At 39.6% G+C, this 18,311-nt stretch overlaps 1 protein-coding gene across 2 annotated transcripts; it reads left to right on the forward strand.

The window, feature by feature from the left end:
- The first annotated feature begins 597 nt into the window (after positions 1 to 597).
- On the forward strand, positions 598 to 18,203 carry idh3b (isocitrate dehydrogenase (NAD(+)) 3 non-catalytic subunit beta). Of its 2 annotated transcripts, none has more exons than XM_061786483.1 (11): positions 598 to 754; positions 4,708 to 4,881; positions 5,325 to 5,445; positions 7,135 to 7,195; positions 7,280 to 7,412; positions 7,606 to 7,739; positions 7,866 to 7,968; positions 8,586 to 8,732; positions 8,903 to 8,997; positions 12,450 to 12,510; positions 17,572 to 18,203. In XM_061786483.1, exons 1-11 carry the CDS (start codon positions 623 to 625, stop codon positions 17,647 to 17,649), a joined length of 1,239 nt encoding a protein of 412 aa, XP_061642467.1. In that variant the 5' UTR covers positions 598 to 622; the 3' UTR covers positions 17,650 to 18,203. The 2 variants fall into 2 exon arrangements, with proteins under 2 accessions (XP_061642467.1, XP_061642464.1); XM_061786480.1 differs by lacking the exon at positions 17,572 to 18,203 and adding an exon at positions 13,908 to 14,559.
- Positions 18,204 to 18,311: the final 108 nt, after the last annotated feature.

Raw genomic sequence — 18,311 nt, forward strand, 5'->3', positions numbered from 1 at the left:
AAAAGCTGCATCTAAATATTACTGAATAGGGATGGATAAAGTGGCACTATCCAACTCTTAACAACAGGGGATGTTACTTTGGTTGTTCCAAACCTTATTAATCAAATTAGTCATTAAAAGTATCTGATGCGGCAGGAATTTGAATGTATTTATGTTCATTTCTCGAACATTGTCTCAAATGAAGCTTTGCTGGGGAGTTATAGCCATTTTCCTGCAGTAATTGTTTAAATAATAAGTCATGGTTCTGGTGGAAATTGGTAGTGTATAGGATGCTTCCCGTTGCACTGCGTACATTGTCCACGTAGCGGCGCTACCACAGTGTAAATGTCGATACACTACGAAGAAGAGATTGATCTGCGTGACGCGTTATTAGGATTCCCACGTTGTTTCCAGGCAAAACACGCCCTGCTCCAAAATTACTGGCTCCAGGAGACGTGCTGCTGCACTATGATTGTATCCCCGTAGAACACGCCCTACTGTTTCCCGACAGGAGAAGTTAACTAACCTTAACCCATCCTAAATCGCCTAAAGCCCTAAACCTAAGCATAACAAACGTATTTTATTCAATTGCGTACTAATGTGACACATGTTTGGGTTGGTCATCTTGTTACATCTGCGTAGCATGCATCCGCGACGCAGGACCCAATCATATTGCAGCAAGGCGTGTCTTGCCTGGAAACTAAGTGGGTATCCTAATAACGCTTCTGGGACCATGGCGGCTGTCATGAGAAGCGAATTGGTAACATTGATCAAGGTGAGTGGATCCATGTTTAAAAGATGATTTTTCAGAACAGTTCACCCGAAGTCATGCGACCGAAAGTCTATTTTGTATTTTTTGTCCATTTTGTATTTCCAGTGTCCCATACGGATTTGTGTTAACGCTTTCCTGTTACTAGCTACAAATCTCCTTCAGTATTTGTCGTTGTGGCTTCCTTACTCCAGAGCTGTCTGATTAAAAGTTATTTTTTTTCCAAAGACAAAAATAGGGAGTTTCAAGGTTGTCGGCAAATAATTGTAACTGAAAGTGTAGTTGAGTATCTTTGGTACGGAGCCCCCCTGGTGCCAAGGTATGAGAAAAATAAAATTCATTGATAATCTTTACCCTCAATTTAGTAAACCGTACCCTCAGTTTAGTAATCCGTACCCTCAGTTTAGTAATCCGTACCCTCAGTTTAGTAATCCGTACCCTCAGTTTAGTAATCCGTACCCTCAATTTAGTAATCCGTACCCTCAATTTAGTAATCCGTTCCCTCAGTTTAGTAATCCGTACCCTCACCCTCATTTAGTACAGTTTACGAAATTGAGGGTACGGATTACTAAATTGAGGGTACGGATTACTAAACTGAGGGTACAGTTTACTAAATTGAGGGTACAGTTTACTAAACTGAGGGTACAGTTTACTAAACTGAGGGAACAGATTACTAAACTGAGGGAACAGATTATCAATGAATTATATTTTTCTCATACCTTGGCACCAGGGGGGCTCCGTACTACGGGGTACAAGTATCCCTATTGTTTCAATATCCCAGTTAACCAACCTAACCTCATTGTCCTTTACGACTCTTACCGTGGTTCGCCAGAAGCTAACGGTGAAAGTGAACTCGAGCAGATATCAGCCCTCAGATAGGCTGTGGAAGGTTGTGCACTGGCTGATCTCTGTTTGGCTAATGTATTCACTTCCGGTTAACAAATGAATATCTCTAGTGGCTATGGCCATTTCTTTTTCGAAGAGAACTTAAAAAAAAAAATAAAAAAATACTTGTCACTTGTGAAAAATGTTTTTCTCATGGCGTCGATATTCACAAGTTCCATCATTATACAATATTTAGTTATGTTACAAACGTTTTCAAAATACCTTTATCTTAAAATAGACGGTACATTGGATAGAGGAGTGATACATGGATAAAATGAGCCCCTAGTTTGTAAGAATCGGATAAGGATTAAGGATTTTCTGCCACTTTTTATGTCTCAAATCGGCCCAGGATTTTTTGCCCAGAAATCAACCATGACTCTTTGGTAGAAAAATTCCCATATGTTTTTCTTATTAGTTGAAAATGAGATGTTTAAACAGGCCATTTCCAGATTTTTCGATTGCGCTCGAGCCATCACATTTTGCAGGTCAAACTGAGAGCAAGCGCATTGTCAAAACTAATAATAGTGAATCACATCCATATAGTTGTCTATCATGTCCAAATCCTATAAACGTGTGATTTTCGATGCAGAAATTGAGAAACATTTTAATTTTTATCAAAACCACAGAAAATATCATCTAAATTTAAAATGTCAAAAACGAGGTGGTAAAGGGATTTCCCAACAACGTAATCTGAAAAGAACAAGCGTTGCAGTCCCGCCCAAAAATATTGGAACGGCAAGGTCAATTCCTTTGTTTTTGTTTCAGGTCAAAAGATGAATATGAGACAAAAGTTCAGAATTCCAGCTTTCACGTCATGGTATTTACATTTAGATGTGTTAAACAGGACAGAGCGCATTTTGCTTGAAGCCAACCACTTCTCAAGTGAGCAAAAATATTGGAACAGAGATGATTAAATTAACTTAAAGTGAATATCATTTAATATTTGGTGGCACAACCCTTACTAGGAATAACTGCATCAAGCCTGCAACCCGTTGAATTCACCAGACTGTTGCATTCTTCATCTGAAATGCTTTTCCAGCTCTTTACTGCAATCTCTTTCAGTTCTTGTTTGTTTCTGGGGGTGTCTCACTTCAGTCGCCTCTTCATGAGTAACAGTACTACCTCCACCATGCTTCACAGATGAGCTTGTGTGTTTTGGATCATAAGCAGATCCTTCCTTTCTCCATACTTTGGCCTTTGCATCACTTTGGTAGAGGTTCATCTTGGTCTCATCAGTCCCAAAAAACTTTGTTCCAAAACTTTTGTGGCTCATCTCTGTAATTCTTTGCAAAATCCAATCTGGCCTTCTGATTCTTTTTGCTGATGAGTGGTTTGCATGGATGGATTGTGATAGCTTCAACCCTGCCCTGTGGACGTTGACGAGCCATTTTGTCTGGCAATTTAAAAAAAAATAAAACATGCATCCAAACTAATCGGGAGAAGCTTCATTATGCAACAAGTCAATGTAATTTTTTTGCACAATTGTCAAAAAAATAAAAATAGTACCGGCATTACCAGATAACTGGCAACCCTTTATTGCTCAGTGTCTGTTTTTCTCAATGTCTTTATCTCTCAAAAGTGTTCTCTGTCAATTGACTGTCTGTTGTCGTACTAGAGCGGCTCCAACTACCAGAGACAAATTCCTTGTGTGTTTTTTGGACATACTTGGCAAAATACAGATGATTCTGATTCAGATGACCCAAAACACACTCCCAAGACAACAAAGGACTTCATCAGGGGGGAAAAGCGGAAGGTCTTAGACTGGCCAAGTCAATTACCGGACCTTAACCCAATAAAGCATGCATTTTACCTCCTGAAGAGGAGACTGGATGGAGAAACCCCAAGAAACACACAAGAACTGATAGAGGCTGCAGTAAAGGCCTGGAAAAGCATTACAAATGAAGAATGCCACAGTCTGGTGAAATCAATGGGTCGCAGGCTTGATGCAGTTATTGCAAGTAAGGCTTATGCCACCAAATATTAAATGTTATTCACTTTAAGTTAATATAATCATGTCTGTTCCAATACTTTTACTCACTTGAAAAGTCAGTGGCTTCAAACAAACGGTGGTCTGTCCTGAGTTGTTTACACATCTAGATGTATCCATCCATCCATTTTCTGAGCCGCTTCTCCTCACTAGGGTTGCGGGCGTGCTGGAGCCTATCCCAGCTATCATCGGGCAGGAGGCGGGGTACGCCCTGAACTGGTTGCCAGCCAATCACAGGGCACATGCAAACAAACCACCATTCGCACTCACAGTCACACCTACGGGCAATTTAGAGTGTCCAATTAATGCATGTTTTTGGGATGTGGGAGGAAACCGGTGTGCCCGGAGAAAACCCACACAGGCACGGGGAGAACATGCAAACTCCACACAGGCAGGGCCGGGGATTGAACCCCGGTCCTCAGAACTGTGAGGCTGACGCTCTAACCAGTCGTTACCGTGCCGCCCATCTAGATGTAAATACCATGAAATAAAAGCTGGAATTCTGAACTTTTGCCTCATATTCATCTTTTGATCTGAAACCTAAATGTCTTAAGTATACAACAAAAACATAGAAATTGACCTTGCCATTTCAATACTTTTGGAGGGGACTGTACCTTGTGCGAATCTATGAGAAAACGCGATTTTTGGTGGACCGCCGTTAAATCCTTGAACAAAATCTGGCAGAGCAAAATGGAAAGAAAATGGCAGCCGTTTTTCTGGATTTAGTAACATACCTACAGTATTAGATTATTTCGAGGTTGCTAAATAATGTAACACATTATTTAACACTGGACAACTGCCACCAATTACTGGTGGTTTAACTGAACACAGGGGGCCTGTGATTGTGATGTGATGACATCCATTAACCCACTCACATAAATAAAAGCATCCATTATACACAGTGGGCCATCCACTTTGGTACCTGGGCCTCCATTTCCCACTGCACCACTTTCACAGCACACCAGGGTGCTACGGCACAGATTTGAATCACTGCATTAAATTTTCATTGTGGAGTGCACTTGACATGCTCGGCTACATTACTTTTAACCTCTGTATTACAGAGTACAGTCTTATTTTCTGTCTTCAGGGTCTGAGTGGCCTTCAGTGGCAGCAGCTTGTCTCTCGACCCTTGAGCATATCTGCTGTTCGCTTTGGTTCAGAAGCACCACCCGCTCGTGCTGATGCAACCTTTAAGGTCACAATGGTTCCAGGAGATGGTGTTGGACCTGAGCTGATGTCTGCTGTCAAGGATGTGTTCAAAGTACTTTCCACAATGACACAATTGAATCAGAATCTGTAGATAGACAGTGAACCTTTTGATATGACAGACAGTATGCATACACACCTCGTACTCGCAACTAACTCCACTGTTCACTGTGATTGGTTAAATTCAGAGGTCAGATTTCATGTAATGCATGTAAAAATTAGTTCCTGACAAAATAGTGTTAATCTACTGAAATATATTACAGGTAGCTAAAAAAAAAAAAAAAAGGTGTATATCTTTGCTTTGTTTGATCTCTTGTGGTTACTTTCAGGCCTGTATAAACTGGGCTTCTATAAAGTTTTCCTTTTGTGCCATTTGATTAAAATTATGTATATTTGAAATATATTACTGTATGTTTGACTTAATCCTTAAAACCCATTGTAAATTTCTCCTCTACTGACTGCTACGCTTATTGTTTTTTCCTATTTGCCCCACCGCAGGCAGGAGACGTCCCTGTGGAATTTGAGGAGTTCCATTTGAGTGAAGTACAGAATATGGCCAGCGAGGAGAAGCTGGAGCAAGTGTTGACATCTATGAAGAGCAACAGAGTCGCAATTAAAGGTAGTTTTACCTTACTCATTGTTCGGTCTCATTGTTAACTTCAGTTTAATGATCATACATGCAAATCAGTTGCCTTTCGGCGAAATTCGCCGTTTTGAACTCAAAATAGACCATTTACGTGAATTGTATAGATCCGATGATTTTTTTCCGGGTGGGGGTCGCTGTCGTCATAGGCTGTTTCGTACTCCTTGAACGCTGGCAGCTAGATCCATTCCACTCATCCACCATCCGCACACAAATGTAATTGTGTATATTACTCCGCGGCGGACTATTAATGCGAGCGCATTGGCCTGAGGTTCCGCCTGTGCGCTCGGGACCTGCTTTGGGTAAGTCACAGGAGTTGACGAGACCAGAAAAAACACTTCCGCCGCTTCTGCTGTTAAGAAGTAACGGTACTTTTACTCCATTACAGTAAATTGCAGATGTTTTTTGTAGTTTTGACTGTGCACACACACACACACACACATACAGACACACACAGCAACATCAGAATTTGCACGTTCACATTTTATTTTGTATTTTTAAATTTTTTTTTATTGATGTTCATGCTGCGGTTAAAACATCAGAAGTTCCTCACTATTTACTCAGCACTTGAGTAATTATTTCACTGTTTACTTTTTACTCTTACTCATGTAAGTTTTTGGAGGACTACCTTTTTACTTGAGTCACATTATTGTCAAGTAACAGTACTCTTACTTGAGTACAATGTTTGGCTACTCTACCCACGTCTGGAGCAGACATCCTCTATTGTTACTCTTACGTTTAAACAACAGTTTTGCTCATCAGATCAGCCAGTGTCGTATTTTTTGCACTGGTCTTTTGTATTTTCGCGTTGAGATGCTGCGGGTCGTGGCCCTGGTTGTGGTCCCAGCGGAACCGCGAAGCACACATAACATCGGCGACAAGAGCTGATCCGCTAGTACATCTTGTATTAATTAGGAAACACGCCTACAATTATCTAGTTAGTTTATGGATGTTAATGTTAAATGTATTAAGTGACGGAGCAATGTTAGGGATTATATTACAACACAAAATGAACTAACTTCCAATTCAGAAATGGCCAATAAAAACAGAAAGATACTGTGCTTAATATTTTCCAGGAGAATGCATTTGGGATTAGCCTTTGAAGTTGGTAATAGTGAAAAATGAAACAATGATTTTAGTCAATTATTTCCAGAATGAGAGTGCTTAAAGAGGAGGATGCTATTCATGTGGCACAGCTTGAAGCAGACATCAGGTGCAGGTGGAGATAAGCCTGGCTCAAGTTGGAGGCCAACACAAAAAAGCAAAGAAATGAGGCAAATTTAATTTTAATCTCAAATTTGTAGATGTACTTGTACTCAACATGTACTTGAGCGGTCTAAATAAATGTTTTTCTGCGTGAAGAAAATTTGTTTATTTTGCCTTATTGTACTCTTCAGAGTCTTCCTCATTGCTGACTTTATGTTAAAATAAAAATAATTCTCTGCGGGGGCCCAGGGGATCCCCCAGACCCCCCCCACAATGTTTTTATTTGTCACCTTTTTCATGCCTTAGGTGTTTGCGTGTCTGATTATGTAATACAAGCATTAGTGAAAGCTGGTCTTTTAAGTAACTTTTTTTTATTGTTGAGACGGGGGGGGGATCACGTTATAGTGAAATTAGGTTATAAAGGAAGAAAACAGATCTTACATGTTTTTGATTATTCAGGAAAGATCCACACCCCCATGGAGTTCAAAGGGGAGTTGGCTTCATATGAGATGAGACTGAGGTACAAGTTAGAAAATATCAGTGTCTTTGCAGATTTTGATTCAATTGTTTTTCATTAAAAAATACACCTGTGTTCATTCATCAGACGTAAATTGGACCTCTTTGCCAATGTTGTTCATGTGAATAGCCTGCCAGGCTATAGCACACGCCACAACAATCTGGACCTGGTTATCATTCGAGAACAGACAGAGGGGGAGTACAGCTCCTTGGAGCATGAGGTAAACATGACTGCTCCTTAGGCTGAAGAGGAGGCACTATGACAGCTGACATAAAATAACCTGCTATAGTTGAAAAATGACATTGTGGGTTGTCACTAGGGGATGCTATTTATTTAGTGTATTGCAATAAAGGGCTCAGTAGTTGTAGACAAGTATAAAGGTGCTCAATTTACTCAGTTTCTTTGCTTTGCAGAGCGTGACAGGTGTGGTTGAATGTCTGAAAATCATCACCAGAGTGAAGTCAAGGCGCATCGCCAAGTTTGCTTTCGATTATGCCACTAAGAAGGGGCGAAACAAGGTCACGGCTGTTCACAAGGCAAATATCATGTGAGAAAACATTCCTGAGGATACCTTTCTGGTGTGCTTATTTGGAACCATATCCTTCTACTCATACTTTGAATTATATTTTTTTGCTATAGCAATCCCTGCCCTAATCACTTTGTGCAATTACAGGAAATTAGGTGATGGCCTTTTTCTCCAGAGCTGTGCAGAAGTGGCACAGCTATACCCGAAAATCAAATATGAGAACATAATTATCGATAACTGTTGCATGCAGGTAAATACACATTTTCATCCTCCCAAATTTATTCTAATGGTTTGAATGTGTTTACACTGGTGTCCCATCAGTGGTTTAGATTCTTGAATGCTTGATGTTTATATTTACACCAAGCCACTGTCTAACAGTACAGCATCAGAAGATTACTTGTTAGATGTGGTTAAGTTTCTAGAGTTCTTTCTATTTTTTTCATCAAAGATTTGCTAAACTTTCAATGGTTTATACTCATTTTTGCAACATTACTTAAAATTGTGCGTGCACAAATCTGTTTGTGTGTACAGTACTCATTTATGTTGAGCACGATTTGAATAAAACAACGTGAAACTTAATCTTGTGTGGTAATAGGATGTTAGCATTTATTTGAATGTGCCAAAGTTAGATACATATTATTACTACAGGATATCTCCTTTCGCTTTTTGGTAACTTATCAAAACCTATGGTGCTGCAAATACTTCAGAGCTCTTTAAAAAATAATTTGACCTTGGTTATGAACCTTTTATGTACTGGTAGTACAAGAATGTATTACGTATTTCTTAGTTTAGGCTAGATTAGTGTTTTTCTGCATTCACTTTATCTAATTATTCTTTGTGTGTTGTTGCTTTGTTCCTCTGCTGCAGTTGGTCCAAAACCCATACCAATTTGATGTGCTGGTAATGCCCAACTTGTATGGTAACATTATTGATAACCTGGCAGCAGGACTGGTGGGAGGGGCAGGTGTTGTTCCCGGCGAAAGCTACAGTGCAGAATATGCAGTATTTGAGACGGTATCTTTCCACCTTCCCTTTCTGCTGTTTGCTTCAAATTTAGTTGAAGAGTTCAGTGAATCACTCACTGGTCACTGGTACATTTTCATGTGTTGACCATTTATCCCTGTATGCCACTTTTTAGGAAGGGCACCCTAAATCATTCTTTCATCCTTCATGTTCTCTTGTAGGGTGCACGCCATCCCTTTGCACAAGCAGTAGGCAGGAACATTGCCAACCCCACAGCCATGCTGCTGAGTGCTGCCAACATGCTTCGGCACCTCAAGTAAGTCAACTTCTGACTTTGTAGTAATTTGTATGCTCCCCATTGGAGTTGACATTTTGGCAGCTTATCCTCATAATACCACGTGATTGTTGGGCAAAAATATACAGTGCTGTGAAAGAATATTTGCCTCCTCCCTGATTTCAGATTTCTTTTGTATTTTTGTCACACTTAAATGTTTGTATCATAATATCCTATGTGGAAAAATCAATCGCTTCTTGAACCAACCGACCTCTATTGTTCGCTGGAGTCCCCAAAGCCTAGAAAATGGCTTTGTAATCTTTTTAATATCATCCGGCTGCGGCCATGCTCATTTTCTCTTGAATTTATTTGGCTCGTGTTATGATAAACTTCTTAAAGATCTTGTCGCATACCTCATTTTTTCCTGGCATGTACTTAAGTGATTTCTTGATTTGACAAATCGGGCAGTAATCAGGCCTGTCATTTAGAAACTATATATTTTTTCTTTACTTCGGTCGTCTTTGTGAAATACTGTTGTGCTTTTATTAATGGTACGTTGCACTTTTTCTGAACCATACGGAAACTTGATTGGCAGTATTTTGCCTGTGAAGGTAATGACTCTCTCTGCCTCTTTGCCAAATGTTTAATAGCTGTTTGTGTAATTTGTTTTATTTTTTAATTATCTGAGATTGTATTTATTGTTCTACTTTTCAATGCCAATGTTCAATATTCTTGAGAATTAAAATTGCTCTTAAGGATACACTTCAATTATTATGCTCATATTATATTAGCGGCATTAAAAAAAACAACAATACTATCGATTATCGTGATAGTTCATGGGAAAATATAGAATCTTAAAAATGTTATCATGGCACGCCTAAATAGATGTACAGGGATCTTGTTTGATGTGCGTCCCGCGTCTGAGAAAAATTCGAAGGGCCGCATGAAGCAATCTGCGTCCGTTGACATGTGGTTTAAGACCCGCCCTACTTATGTGCGCGTGCGTGTGTTATGTGGGGAACACACACACAACTCCGAGCACTTGACGTTTTAACGATGTCGCCGCGGTCGAGTGAGCTTTTAGCTCGTTAGCTCGAAGGCAAACGAATGTCATGAACATTGAACTTTTGTTCCTGTTACTGAGCAAACGTCGTTCTGCAAGCGGCTTGCTGCGCCGTGAGCGGTGTTAAAACAAGGAACGATAACCCGCCATACTCTGCTTCTGATTGGCTAGCACCAAGAGAGAATCCATACTTGTGATTCATTGTGTGTGGAAGCTCTTCACCAACGCACGCGCACACACAAACGGAAGTTAAATTTATAAACCATAACCACAACACGTTATCAATATTTAGGGAGTAGTTGACTTCAGCAAACTCATTTTCAGCGTCATTTAATTTATAGGTGAAGGTCTCACATCATAGTCCAGTAGCTCGAGGGCAGGCCCTTTATTTATTTATTTATTTTTTTAAATACATTTTATTGATCTTTTATTTAACCTTGGTAAAACCTTATTGAGAGATCTCTTTTTCAAAAGCCAAGAGGCAGCAGAAATTATATAGGACAAAACACGACAACATTCATGCGACTAAAAAAATAAATAATAAAAGACTAAAAAAATAACTGAATGTATGACATCTGATTTAAAAACAAAGTTTTTAGTTGTTTTTTTTTTTTTTAGTACGTTTTTTTTTCATTAAAATTTGGCAGGCTTTAAGACATTTTTGGGGGGCCTATTTAGTGGGTTAATAACTAGACTTTACACCGATTTTATCGGGCTTATCGGTAACGGCTGATAATTAGCATTTTATGCTGATCGGCTTTAATGTTATTCGCCAATCCGTTCAATGACGTCACTGATCGGCTCCGCAAAAGGCATTTACTCCGCGTTGCCATCGTGTACAGTATATTTTAATCCAAAAGCTAATTTATTTTTAGCCTTGTCGCATGTCTTTTGACATAGTATTGGAATTATCTGACGGCCAAAGTTATTAAAAAAAAAAAAAAAAAAAACATGTTGGCGGTGTGTAACAGACAACACGTAATGCCCGGATCAAACTATAGGACAAATTTGCTCTTTCACGATTGCACTGTCAGACTACTGGCAGAAAATCTTGTATTCCGATATCCCGTTTTTTACGATCATTGGGCTTTATCTTGTCAACTCAAATGCGACCGGATACACTCGTTACCGTGGCGACGACGACAAGAGTGTATTGCGCCGACTGTATTATAAGGACAAAATGGGGAAAAACGTGTTGATGGTCACCGGTGCTCAGGACAAGAAAGGACGTTCATTTAAGGCTTGCTTGAGGTATGGTCACGTACTTTTAATACGATACTGCTCGCAAGCAGGCAATAAAATGTTATGTAGCCGAGCAAGCTAGTGGTATCATGAACGGTTGGACGTAAACATGCCGCCGTTCTGTCGAATCATGCTCTAAAGTTTTGGTGTGGGTAAAGTAATTTAATTAAAAATAAAGTAATATAATTAGCACCCATTATTTCTGTCATGTAATGTTGGTTTGACCTGACTGATTAGAATACACAATCTGACAAGAGGAGTGATATCCAACCTTTATGGAGCCAAGGAACATATTTTACAATTGAAAAATCTCACGGCACACCAACAAACAAAAATGTCACAAAAAGTGGATACGTTAATTACTGTATTTACTTCCTGCCATCTAATAGTAGACCATTCATTTGTTCTGTCTGTCACTATGCCTCACTGGCATAAATAGAGGAATAAAGATACATTATTTATTGTAAATGTAATTTTTTGAGCAATTAAGTACACAAGTATATACAGTAAATGAACAGGTCATTTAAATGGACACATTCCTCCATCTTGCGATAGGATCGGTGATCGGTTATCGTTTTTTTAAACTCGGAGATCGGCCCCCAAAATCCTGATTGTGTAAAGCCTATTAATAACTATACCTATGTGCCAAATGTTTAATATTTAAGTGCAGATTTTGTGACAGGAGACTGACTGTGATTTACTTGTTTTAGATATCTGGATTGTTTTAGATATCTGGATTGTTCTCCATTACAATGTTCAATGTTCTTTAGAATGTAAAGTTAATTGTTATTAAAAAGTATGTACTTGAATTATGCTCAATAATATCATTATATCAGTGACATAAAAAAAAAACATCAATGATACTATAATTTTATCGTGATAGTGTTTGGGAAAATATATCGTCCGAAAATATTTGCTATTGTGACAGGCTGAAACATAATATATTGAGCAAGACCAACAGCAATGGGTAACACAAAAGTATTATACAAATTTTACAAATAAAAATCTGCAATATAGCGGGACCACGACACAACAACCATCATATAGCGGAGGATTGCTGTATCCGTATTCCGTGATGATAAGTTGCAGGGACTCATTGTTTCCAGACATGTGCATCCTGGGACTCATATAGTCTCAAGTGTAAAATGATCTATGCATGTACCATCATGGTCACCACTTTGTGTTGCAGTTTGGATTATCACTCCCAAATGGTGTCAGATGCTGTCAAAAGGGTCATCAAACAGGGGAAGGTGAGTGTGCATGAGCTACTTTCTGATTCTTGCATGCCCATTGCACCATGCAGCTTTGGAATGTGGAATCGCTTATGTGCATGGCATTGACACAACAGATACCACGGACAGCATTAACACTAGCAGAATACACGCGCTGTGAAAACCTAAATCATGCCAAAACAAGCTCACACCAGTGCTCAATGGTTATGTGGCTTAACATCTGAACTTGCGTTCAACATTCCTGCTGTCAGCATTGTTGCTTACTGTCCTACAAAGTTCTGTAAACAGGGAAAATATTGATCTTGCATTTCTTTTGGTAAACCTTTTCTACCCCAGTCTCTTTCTCTTCTTGAAATGGCTCAGACTACCCTGTGCGACAACGTCTCTAACATTCACAAATGGCTCACGCTTTGCTCGCCAGATGGCATCTTGGAAATGTTCGGACTTTTAAATATCCATGCTATTCTTAAGGAGCTGGAAGAGGGTGTGTTTTTGATGCTCTAGTTTCTCTAAGACAGTGCTTCTCAAATAGTGGGGCGTGACCCCGCAGCGATGCCAGGGGGAGCGGGGCGTGTGAGACCCTGAAGAACATGATTAGCCGTACTAGAATAAAGTGTAATTGCACATCCACTGCAGTAGATGGCAGTCTATATCTCTCTTTTCTACTTTCTTCAATGTTTATAACGATTAGATTAGATTATCCTTTATATACATATATACAATGTTATATAGAGGTGTACTCGTGGGGGCTGCGGGTGGGGTCGCAATTTCTTTTCTTCTTCCTGGGGGGGTCGTAACAGCAAACAATTGAGAAGCGCTGCACTAAGACATGGAATGGCAACTGTGTAAATGTGATCCTCAGCTGAAAGTAAAGTTTGCCTTCCAGTTGTCTAATGCTCCTTTACAACTGCATGGAACCAACTTGGCTCTGCTTTCTAATGCCACATTTCCATTGGCTAAAGCAGGAAGTACCAGGTACTATTTTCTGTTACTTGGCTGAGTTCCATTTGGCAATCAGAGACTGTGTCTCAGGCCTTTTGCTGACTTGGATCAGAAGAAGGGAATCGGCTTTAAAATTGGCCAGATGATCTCATTTTGAATAAAATTTTTAAAAAAAGTCTCTTAACATGGTCAGTAGCCTCATGGCAAGAAATACAGGAGACCCTTGTTTTCCTCCATTATTTGTTAGCACCCGATATGTTTAATGCAGCATGGTTTTCATAGTTTTACGTAGTAATACTTTGAAGTGGAAAACCTCTTGCCCCTAACTGTGGCAAGTAAACCCTCACAGAGCTTATCAGAGCTGGTAACTGTGCAGAAACCCAGCATAACATGCCCTTCCTTTTCCTTATGACACCCATCCTCTCCTTAACCCTGTTACCTTCTCTGTATATGTGTGTCTTTGCATGTCCTAGGTACGGACACGAGACCTTGGCGGTTACTGTACCACGGGCAACTTTGTGCGTGCTGTTGTGGATAACCTGCGATACCGACCTATTTAGATATGTTCTTCCATATACTTTCACTCCCCCATGTTTCTTTAATATGGACGCTGATTTTTCATGAAATGATTATTTGTTGCTTGTCTCTCTGACAACATGACAGTTGGAAAGATTTTATACTACTGGGTTTTCTAATACTATACATGTTTTACTAGAGCCCAGCAATGATCATGGGGCTGCTGCTGAACAATGTATACATTAACTGAGTCCCATTTAAAGAATTAAAAGCTGACCCGCTCCTCTCCATGAACGCCATACATCAGTTTGCCTCTTTACCCTTTATGTTCTGTGAATTTTGCACATGATTTAAATCCGTTTACGCTGTTTATCAAGTTCACAGCAATCTTTTCACCCGTTCACTGAGACATTTTCTACCATCAATGCTGCATTATGATGTGGTGAATCTGTTTGTTACACCTCCACAACTTTGCCTTCTTTTGCTGGTCTAACTCTACTTTTGCTACGAGACACTGTCGGAGAATGTCCATGTTTATTGCTACAATTTATTAAAAAGTGTAATGTGTACAACTCTGGTAAAGCCAATAAAGACAAGAACAAAAACCTACCTTTTTAGGTGGTCTGCTCTAATTGTTTTATATGAGCATTTAAAGCAGTAAACTCACCTGACTATATCCAGGTAAGTTCAATTAAGAGTGCAGCAGAGCAGACTCCACTGTAGTCCATATGTATGAGCTGTATTATAACCCCAATTCCAATTAAGTTGGGACGTTGTGTTAAACATAAATAAAAGCAGAATACAATGATTTGCAAATCATGTTCAACCTATATTTAATTGAATACACTACAAAGACTATTTATTTAATGTTCAAACTGATACACTTTGTTTTTAGCAAATAATTATGAACTTACAATTTTATGGCTGCAACACGTTCCAAAATAGCTTGGACAGGGTCATGTTTACCACTGTGTTACATCACCTTTTCTTTTAACAACATTCAATAAACATTTGGGAACTGAGGACACTAATTGTTGAAGCTTTGTAGGTGGAATTATTTCCCATTCTTGCATGATGTACAGCTTCATCTGTTCAACAGTGCGGGGTCTCCGTTGTCGTATTTTACGCTTCATAATGCGCCATGCATTTTCAATGAGAGACAGGTCTGGACTGCAGACAGGCCAGTCTAGTACCCACACTATTTTACTACAAAGCCACGCTGTTGTAACATGTGCAGAATGTTGTTTGGCATTGTCTGGCTGAAATAAGTAGGGGTGTCCATGAAAAAGACGTTGCTTGGATGGCAGCATATGTGACCCGTTTGTCATGGGTGACCCTGCCAGAGGCATAAAGCCCCAGACAATTTAGCTCCTAGGATCACTGGGACACACAAACCCCTCCACCACGATAAGGTGACGGCTCAAGGAGGGGACAACATATTGTATACCTCCCAAATGTAATGAGAACCAATATGAATGGTCTATCAATTCTACCAGGCAAAGAAATATAACTGTTGATCTTGATCATGATTGTGCTTGTGTACCTAGAATGTCTGGTGGATGTAAATAGCTTGCACAAATATAGTTGATCCTTGTGAATCTGTGTTTTGGGCAATTTGTAGCTGTACACTGAAAAATGTGTTTACTTATTTTGAACATGTACATCGGTTGCACATGATTAAAATGTGGTAAACCGACATTGAAGTTGGGACGTTGTGTTAAACATAAATAAAAACAGAATACAATGATTCATGTTCAACCTATATTTAATTAAATACACTACAAAGCCAATATATTTAATGTTCAAACTGATAAACTTTATTGCTTTTAGCAAATAATCATTAACTTAGAATTTTATGGCTGCAACACGTTCCAAACAAGCTGGGACAGCGTCATGTTTACCACTGTGTTACATCACCTTTTCTTTTAACATCCAATAAACGTTTGGGAACTGAGAACACTAATTGTTTCCCATTCTTGCTTAATGTACAGCTTCAGCTGTTCAACAGTCCAGGGTCTCCGTTGTTGTGTTTTACGCTTCATAATGCGCCACACATTTTCAGTGGGAGACAGGTCAGGACTGCAGGCAGGCCAGTCTAATACCCGCACTCTTTTACTACGAAGCCACGCTGTTTTAACACGTGCAGAATGTGGTTTGGCATGGTCTTGCTGAAAGAAGCAGGGGCGTCCATGAAAAAGACATTGCTTGGTTGGCAGGATATGTTTCTCCAAAACCTGTATGTACCTTTCAGCGTGAATGGTGCCTTCACAGATGTGTAAGTTACCCATGCCATTGGCACTAACACAGCCCCATACCATCACATATGCTGGCTTTTGAACTTTGGATCCATAACAGTCCGGATGGTTCTTTTCCTCTTTGGTCCAGAGGACATGACATCCACAATTTTCCCCAAAAAATTTAAATGTGGACTCGTCGGACCACAGAACACTTTTCCACTTCGCATCAATCCCTTTTAGATGACCTTGGGCCCAGAGAAGCCGGCGGCGTTTCTGGGTGTTGTTGATAAATGGCTTTTGCTTTGCATAGTAGAGTTTAAAGTTGCACTTGCGGATGTAGTGCCGCACTGCATTTACTGACATTGGTTTTCTGAAGTGTTCCTAAGCCCATGTGGTGAGATCCTTTACACATTGATGTCGGTTTTTGATCCAGTTCCGCCTGAGGGATCGAAGGTCACGGGCATTCAATGTTGGTTTTTGGCCTTGCCGCTTACATCAGAATCAGAATAATCTTTAGTTGCCAAGTATGTACAAAAAACACAAGGAATTTGTCTCCGGTAGTTGGAGCTGCTCTAGTTCGACAACAGACAGTAAATTGACAGAGAACACTTTTGAGACATGAAGACATACCAACATGCAGTGATCTCTCCAGATTCTCTGAAGCTTTTGATGATATTATAAACCGTAGATGATGAAATCCCTAAATTCCTTGCAATTGTACGTTGAGTACCATTGTCCTTAAACTGTTCGACTATTTTCTCACGCACTTGTTCACAAAGAGGTGAACCTCGCCCCATTTGTTGCTTGTGAATGACTGAGCAATTCAGGGAAGCTCCTTTTATACCCAATCATGGCACCCGCCTGTTCCCAATTAGCCTGTTCACCTGTGGGATGTTCCAAACAGGTGTTTGATGAGCATTCGTCAACTTTCTCAGTCTTTTTTGCCACCTGTCCCAGCTTTTTTGGAATGTGTTGCAGCCATAAAACTCAAAGTTAATGATTATTTGCTAAAAACAATAAAGTTTATCACTTCGAGCATTAAATATTTTGTCTTTGTAGTGTATTAAATAAAAAATAGGTTGAACATGATTTGCAAATCATTGTATTCTGTTTGTATTTATGTTTAACACAACGTCCCAACTTCATTGGAATTAGGGTTGTACATGATTAAATTCTCCCCCCCCCCCAATGTACTGTACCTATTTTGAAAGGTATGCTGTTGGAATATGAGAGCGATAACTGAGGAGAATATCCACACAACCAAATTCTGTGTTCTGTAGTGTTGTTTTTAAATGTTCTCTAGCATGCTGGCCTTAATGCCCCAAGTAGACGTGCTTACTGCAGCTGTGCATATAGTAACACACTGTCCTTATGTTTGCAACAGGTGCGCACTGGAGACCTGGGGGGTTACGCCACGAGTGAAGAGTTCACCCGAGCTGTCATCACTAACCTGGCTGCCTAATCGTTCAACCGTTTGCAATTGTCAGCTGCAAAGACACACATAGGCTTAGTCATTTGCTTCCTGTGGACCTCATCTCTTAACTGGACATGCTCACACTTGAAACCATTGCAACTGATAAGACATTAAATCGCACACAGTAATGTCAAAAAAGTCAGATTTTTATTTGAGCATGCATTATTTGATGCTTTTCTTGCAGTCATTCCTACTTGAATGTCCTAAGTGTGGACAGCATTAGTACATTTTTAATTTAAATTTGATCATTTCAGATTTATTACCGCAACTATTAAGTTATAGTGCCTCTTTATTTATAATGAGATATGAATAGTAAAATAGTTGAGATATAACAAACTCTGTCCGAATCTTTGTGTATTGTTAAAAGAAGCATTGCATGAGGAATTCACAGAAAAATAAACTGAATCAAGAGGTCTGTCATTCTTGATTAAAAGAAAACTGCATAATTGTCATTCGAGACGGCAATCACGAGAACAAGTGGTCAGTACTATCAACTATGCTGCAAGGTGGATTTTGTTAAGTAAATGTTTCTATTCACCATATTGCTGGTGTGGGCTGTTGTATGTTGCACACAATATGACAATGCCAGGTTGACCTCTGATTGACCGTAACTCAAACGATACTTCTATATCTTCTTTGACACTTCATTA

The sequence above is a fragment of the Phyllopteryx taeniolatus genome, chromosome 9 (assembly GCF_024500385.1).
Source record: "Phyllopteryx taeniolatus isolate TA_2022b chromosome 9, UOR_Ptae_1.2, whole genome shotgun sequence".
NCBI lineage: Eukaryota > Metazoa > Chordata > Actinopteri > Syngnathiformes > Syngnathidae > Phyllopteryx > Phyllopteryx taeniolatus.

Excerpts from the sequence above, each read along its gene's own strand:
- idh3b (XM_061786480.1), top strand. The coding sequence starts at position 623 with ATGCATCCGCGACGCAGGACCCAATCATATTGCAGCAAGGCGTGTCTT. Across the intron at positions 755-4,707 it reads AATTGGTAACATTGATCAAG|GGTCTGAGTGGCCTTCAGTG; the intron begins GTGAGTGGATCC and ends TTCTGTCTTCAG. Across the intron at positions 4,882-5,324 it reads CTGTCAAGGATGTGTTCAAA|GCAGGAGACGTCCCTGTGGA; the intron begins GTACTTTCCACA and ends GCCCCACCGCAG.